The sequence below is a fragment of the Phaseolus vulgaris genome, unplaced genomic scaffold (assembly GCF_000499845.2).
Source record: "Phaseolus vulgaris cultivar G19833 unplaced genomic scaffold, P. vulgaris v2.0 scaffold_16, whole genome shotgun sequence".
Taxonomy (NCBI): Eukaryota; Viridiplantae; Streptophyta; class Magnoliopsida; order Fabales; family Fabaceae; genus Phaseolus; species Phaseolus vulgaris.
The window spans coordinates 548122-555508 of NW_027174085.1; the positions used below are offsets into that span (position 1 = coordinate 548122).

The window sequence follows — 7387 nt, forward strand, 5'->3', positions numbered from 1 at the left end:
TTCTTTATGCACACGACTAACTGTTAGCTAGCTTAGGTTTAGCGCGATCTTGTACTCTTTGATCTTGGCCTCTACTTTGATCGCGACTAGCGACTTCCTTGGCTTTGTCTTTAGCAGCTCTTGTGCGCTGCTTTGTACCACTAGCCAATCACTGACGACTCATCAGTCATCGTTCTTCGGTCTTCACTTGGCTTCTCTGTCGCTCTAGCGCTAAGTGCATAGAGGACTTTGACATCGATCGCTCGAGGTGATGCCTTGTTTTGGGGAAAGAAAAGTGTTTCTCGCTAACCCCTCTTACCTTCCCCAAGGTCATCACCTTTTGGCGGATTGGGTCGTTCATTCCCTGCCTCACTCCTGGGGTGAGAAGGGTTTCAAACTAAGAGCCTTACTGGGCCAATATTGGTGTATGCCAAGTGGGTAAGGACATTTGTCAAAATCTTTCCTTTCCCTCTCTTGGTCTTACTAGCACCCCTGGCTTTTCAGACCCTAGTCGCCTGCCCTCACACCTGGGGTGAGGAAGACTTAGATCAGTGCCAGTACTCGCGCCTAGGGCGAGTAAGGCCTAACCGATCACCTACACTTGCGCCTGGGGCAAGGAGGATTTTAACTTTAATACTTGCGCACACTTGATATGCTGGAAATCTTTTCATTGGGTGGCCTCGTCAAAAACCCTCCTCAGGGAAAAGAGTGCCCCCTTGTCTGTTCAACTGTTTCCACTATATACAAAGCATGTATCTTTAGCGCGAGAACGCAACTACTTTACAACTTAACTGAAGTAAAATTTTAGGTGGGTGGCGTTCCACGTTCTGGGGATTGCTCCTCCCTCCAGAGTCTCTAGCCGATAAGCTCCGTTCTCCAACGTCTCAACCACTCTGTACGGGCCTGTCCACTTTGGAGACAACTTGTTCTCCATCTCATTCTGATGCGCCTTTCTCATCACCAGGTCACCTTCCTGGAAGCGCCTGAGCCTCACCTTAGAGTTGTGCCTCCGTTCTACTCTTCTTTTTACGGCTTCAGCACTGACTCTGGCTTCTTCTCGCACTGACTCTGGCTTCTTCTCGCACTTCGTCCAGTAGGTCGAGATTCACCTTTCGCTCTTCATTGGACTCTTCAGCAATGAAATTCAAGAATCTGGGGGAGCTCTCCTGTATCTCCACGGGAATCATGGCGTCTGTCCCGTAGACAAGGCTGAAGGGTGTCTCATGGGTGCTGGACTGTGGGGTGGTATGATAGGACCATACGATTCTGGGGACCTCCTCTGCCCAGCCTCCTTTAGCCTTGTCTAGTCTTCGCTTCAGCCCCCTGAGCAGTACTCGGTTGGCCGACTCCACCTGCCCATTGGTTTGTGGGTGTTCCACTGAAGCGAAAACCTGCTGTATCTTCAACTCCTCACACATCTTCCTCAGCTGATGACTCGTGAACTGGGTGCCATTGTCGGAGACCAACCTCTTGGGTATTCCGAAGCGACAGACGATGTTCTTCCAGACAAAGTGCTCGACTTTCTGTGCGGTGATGTGTGCGACTGGTTCTGCCTCCACCCACTTGGTGAAGTACTCGATGGCCACGATGAGAAACTTCATCTGCCTTATCGCCAGGGGGAAAGGTCCTAGGATGTCGATCCCCCATGTGTGAAATGGCCACGGGCTTTGGATGGACCTCAACTCCTCAGGAGGTGCCTTGTGCTAGTCTGCGTGAAGTTGACACTGTTTGCAACGCTGAGCAAACCTCACGCAGTCTTCCTTCAGCTTTGGCCAGTAGTACCCCGCGCGGAGTATCCTACTTGCCAAAGCGCGACCACCTACATGGCTTCCGCACACCCCCTCGTGCAGCTCAGACATGAGTCTGGTGCATTGCTCGCCGTGCACGCAGATCTGCACAGGGTGAGAGAATCCAAATCTAAAGAGGTTTCCATCAATTAGAGTAAACTTACTTGAGCTCCTCTTTATCCTTTTTGCCTCTGCCACGTCAATTGGGAATACACCATCTTCTAAGTACAACTGGTACGGCGTTATCCACGTGTCGGGTTCCTTCATCGCGCAGACCTCCATCGACTCATCGATCTTCGACGGTCGCGCTCTCACCCTCGGCGCTTTCAACGTTTCTTGAGTCAACGACCGATGACTGATCGTCAGACGCTCCATTGATTTGTACACATGAAGTACCTGGTTGTCTGACACGAACGCTCGCGGTACCTTCAAGTTCTCCTGAATGACGGTCCTCTGCTTCCCCCCCTTGCCTGAGCTGGCGAGCTTGGCAAGCAGGTCTGCTCTGGAATTTTGCTCTCTTGGCACGTGCACCAACTCAAACTCGGTGAAGGACGTCTTCAGGAGCTGTACGTATTCCAAGTAGGCTTCCATCTGGGGATCCTTTGCCTGGAACTCCCCTGTAACCTGCCCGCTGACTAGCAAAGAGTCGCTTTTAGCCAGCAGGTTTCTTGCTCCCATTTCTCTTGCTAGCAACATTCCTGCGATCAGGGCTTCATACTCCGCCTGATTGTTGCTAGCCTTAAAGGCAAAGCGGAGGGACTGCTCGATCAGTACCCCGTTTGGGCCTTCCAAAATAACTCCAGCGCCGCTTCCCTGCTGATTAGAGGAGTCGTCCACCGATAACACCCATCGGAAATCTAAACCTTCTGCAGGTGCCGCGATCGACGACAGCTCGACCACAAAGTCCGCGAACACCTCCCCCTTGATAGGTCCTCGGGGCTTGTACTGAATGTCAAATTCTGACAATTCCACCTCCCACTTGACCATTCTTCCTGCTACGTCAGGTTTCTTCAGCACGTTTTGGATGGGCAGATCCATCATTACCACCACTGTGAAGCTGTGGAAGTAATGCCTGAGTCTTATTGCTGAAAATACCACCGCCAGGGCAGCCTTCTCGAGGGCCTGGTACCTTGTTTCAGGGCCTTGCAGCACCTTACTCACGAAGTACACAGGCCTCTGGGCCTGATCTTGCTCTTGCACCAGGACTGAGCTGACTGCTCTCTCGGTCACAGCGAAGTATAGCCGAAGAGGGGTGCCTACCTGTGGTTTACACAAGACTGGTGGGCTTGCCAGATACTCCTTCAGCTTGATGAAGGCCTCCTCACACTCCCGCGTCCAAAGGAATCTGCTGTTGCGTTTAAGACACTGGAAGTACGGATGACCTTTCTCCCCTCTAGCAGACATAAACCGAGATAAGGCTGCCAAGCGACCGGTGAGTTGCTGCACCTCCTTCACCGTCGTCGGGCTCCTCATTGCCACGATCGCTGCGCACTTCTCTGGGTTAGCTTCGATTCCCCGCTCTGTTAAGAGGAAACCGAAGAACTTCCCAGCCTCCACGCCAAAAATACACTTCTCAGGGTTGAGCTTCAGCTTGTACTTGGCGATGGTGGTGAATAGTTCCTCCAGATCGGCTGCATGGTGCTTCTTCTCTTGGGACGTGACCACCATGTCATCTACATATGCATGTACATTCCTTCCCAGCATGGGCGAGAGCACCCTATCCATGAGTCGCTGGTAGGTAGCCCTTGCGTTCTTTAGTCCGAATGGCATGACCTTGTAACAATAGCAAGACCGTTCAGTCATGAACGCGGTCTTGCATTCATCCATCGGGTGCATTTTGATCTGGTTGTATCCTGAAAATGCATCCAAGAAGCTGAGCAGCTTCCCCCCTGACGCGCTATCCACTAGAGCATCTATACTAGGTAAGGGGTAGGAGTCTTTGGGGCATGCCTTGTTGAGGTCAGTGAAATCCACACACATCCTCCATTTGCCATTTGACTTCTGCACCAGCACCACGTTTGCTAGCCACTCTGGGTACTGGATCTCCTTGATGTGCCCTGCAGCAAAGAGCTTTTGCGCTTCATCGTGGATCACCTTCCTCTTTTCCTCGTTGAATTTCCTTCGCCTCTGTCGCACAGGTCGAACCTTAGGATCCATTGACAGACGATGGCAAAGGAAATCGGGGTCGATTCCTGGCATGTCCGACGCTGACCATGCAAAGGCACCCATGTGCTTCTCGATAACACCGACAATCAGCTTTCGCTCTTCTTCAACGAGAGATCCCCCCAACTTGAACTTTTTCCCCCTTATGTCCACTTCAACCCATCCTTCAGCTGGGTGGGGCCTTCTCTCACTGGCGATGACCGCCCTCGGGATCCTTGACTCGCGAGGAGTGATCGCGCCCTCCTCTTCTTCTTCAACCTGAGCTACCTGGGAGCCCCCCATCGTAGCGTTCTCCATCCTCCGAGCGCCATGCGTTCCCCTAGCCACCGATCGCTCTTCGCGCACACCAGGTGGTGGTGTTGTGGTGACGTGACATACGCTTCTCTTCTGCTTGAGGCTGTTCTCATAACAACGTCTAGCCTCAGCCTGATCCGACTTGATGGTTATTACGGTCCCCTCCATCGACGGCAGCTTTAGCTTCATGTGCCTCGTTGATGGTATCGCGCCCAACCTATTGAGTGTTGGCCTCCCCAACAAAATGTTGTACGCAGAAGGGGCGTTCACCACCAAGTACTTTATCCTTTCGGTGTGGGATGTCGTTCCATCAGTGAACATTGTCCTCAGCTCCATGTACCCCCGCACCTCTACCTGATCCCCTGCAAAGCCGTAAAGACACCCGGTTACGGCCTTAGTTGATCAGGGGACAACTGCAACTTGTTATACGTCGGCCAGAACATGACGTCTGCCGAGCTTCCTTGATCTACAAGCACTCTGTGCACTCGTCTTCCTGCCGTGATGAGGGAAATGACCACAGGGTCGTTATCGTGCGGGACAACGTCCCGTAGGTCAGCTTTCCTGAAGACAATATCTACTTCAGGGTAATGGCTCTCGTCCACCGAGTCTACCGCCATAACCGATCGAGCGTACCTCCTTCTCTGTGACGCGGTGCATCCCCCACCAGAGAAGCCTCCCGCGATTGTTTGCACTTCCCCATGCACAAGGACTTCATGCTGCTGTTCTCCAGCCTGGGATCCCGACGCGCGATCACCCTGCGGCTCGCGCAGGTAATCTGCCAGGAATCCGGATTTCACCAACTCTGCCAGTTGATGTCCCAACGCCAAACAGGAGTGGAGTGTGTGGCCAAAGGCCTGGTGAAACTCACACCACTCATTCTTCTTCCTTCCAAGTACCTTATCTGTCTTCTCCGACACTCGTAGTCTCGCTGCTACGGCAGGAAGGGCGATGAGATCCGCCAATCCCACCATGAAATTGTATCTTGGGGGTGCATTGTTCTCTCTTGCACGCCCCCTGCCCTGGTCCTTGCCTGGTGCATAGGGACGAGGTTTTTCCCGCACCTTCTTCCCCTCCTTGGCCTCATGCACCCTTGCGTGCTGCTGCGGTTTCCCTTGTCCCCCACGCGATCTTGGTGGTGCAGCACTTCCTCTTTTCTCAGAAACCTCTGTTTCTGCCACTATGTGCGCCACCGCGCGTCGTCGGATCTCTGCAAAGGTGCTGGGATGGCTCCTGATGAGATACTCACTGAAGGGACCAGGCAGCACTCCCTTCTTAAATGCGTGCACCATCATATCCTCATCCTTGCTGGGCAGTCTAACCACTTGTGCTCCAAAGCGGTTGAGGTAGTCCTTCAGCGACTCGCCTTGGTACTGTCGCACATCGAACAAATCGTATGACACCACTGCGGGTGCTTTGTTAAAGATGTACTGCTCAGTGAAAAGCTTTGAAAACTGAGGGAAAGAAGTGATATGTCCTTCTGGTAGGCTCACGAACCATTCCATGGCAATTCCGCTTAGCGTGCTCATGAACATTTTGCAGTACACAGCGTCTGAGCCCCCAGACAACATCATCTGGGTGTGGAACGCCGTCAGATGCGCCTCTGGATCTTCTACCCCTGTGAACGACGCCTTCACTCCCACCATGTTGGGAGGCACCATGGTTCCCATGACTTCAACCATGGCATGGGGAACGCTCTTGGAGGCGACGGTGGCCTCGACACCCTTTCCTCAACCACGCGTTCCTTCTGTGCCTGCAACATCCTCCATAGTTCTTCATTGACGCAATTCAGCTCGTCGTTCCTACTCTGCGACGCAGCCAACTCCGTCTGCATCCTCTCTTGTTCAACTCTCGACGCCGCGGCGTTGTCCTGCAGCGTGCGCACCATCTCCAGGAACTGCGCCATTGTCACAGCTCCTTCGTCAGCAGATGGCGCAGGTGATGGTTGTCTGTTTCTTGGCATATTTCCCTAGCAAAGAACTTGGCAAAACTTTGGTAAGCTTCAAAAACTGTGGTGTAAATGGGACCACGATTCACTCGGGCCCCACGGTGGGCGCCAAATGATCCTGTCGACAACTAGCGCGTGGAGGAACCGCTTCGTTGCACTGTCTACCCCGTCTACGCGACTGTGTTATCTGCAAAATCACCCTCAGAACCTTCTCTAGGATCTCCAAACGCGACCTGCAAAACACACAGACGGCGCCTCTAGCGGCCGTTTGCACTCCGACGATCAAGTTAGATCACAGAACCACCAAATGAGAAAAACTAGTAGTGTGTGTGAAAACTCTTGCTCTCTCTTTTTCTATTCTCTCCTGATTCTCTTTTATGCCTCTCTCTGTATCTGGGCCTAACAGAATTCTGTTATGCCCCTCTGGCATGTTTCAGAACCCTGTTATGCTTTCTGAGACAACGTACCTCCAGAATCAGTAGAGTGTGAGTGTCTGTGCGTGTCCGCGCGTCTCTGCGCTTGGCTGCGCTTGTCTGTACCTTTAGCGGTACGGAGTGCACCTTTATCTGGACCGCGCCCTTCTCAGATGATGACACGTGGAGGCATGCGACTCACATCTGACCATACACGTGTCACTACTTGAAGGGCTCTAGCACTTCTCTTTGTGTGCTAAGTTATTCCCTTGCGGAGTAACTTAGCATATTTCTTCCATCTGGGTAAATCACATACTCTCAGGAGAACGCCAGGTGTGGCTGGTCTAGGCAGACTCACCAAGCGTTGCTCTCTGCGTAAACGGCTTACCCTTCACGGTGTCACGCACATAATGGGTTGAGGGAATAACCAATCACTGACCGGTTTGCTAGCTCCCTCAGGCCACCCTCGTGCACAATTCCCTGAGATGTGCTCATGCGAGGTCCATGCGAGGTCCATGCGTAACTGCGTGTAACACGGGACCCCGATGATCATGCACCCGATGACTGATCAGTGCTCTATTGCTTCTCGCATTCTGCCCCCAGGCGTTCGTCTGGGAACTGGTCTGTTGGTGGCCACTTGGTTACTGACCACCGATCACCGTTCTGGGTGATCTGTCCCCTGACTTCTCTGCCGCCTGATCTGTCGGTGGTCACTTGGTTAGTGACAACCGATCAAGTTCACCCCGACCTATTTGTCACCTGGTCCAGGTGTCACCCTGCGAGTGGTCCACGTGGTTATCTTCTGC

General features: G+C 52.8%; 1 protein-coding gene across 1 annotated transcript; it reads right to left on the reverse strand.

Moving 5' to 3' along the window:
• Window positions 1-4533: 4533 nt before the first annotated feature.
• On the reverse strand, window positions 4534-5794 carry LOC137817120 (uncharacterized). Its single transcript, XM_068620350.1, has 2 exons — window positions 4857-5794; window positions 4534-4585 (listed from the first exon to the last, which is right to left on the reverse strand). Exons 1-2 carry the CDS (start codon window positions 5792-5794, stop codon window positions 4534-4536), a joined length of 990 nt encoding a protein of 329 aa, XP_068476451.1.
• Window positions 5795-7387: the final 1593 nt, after the last annotated feature.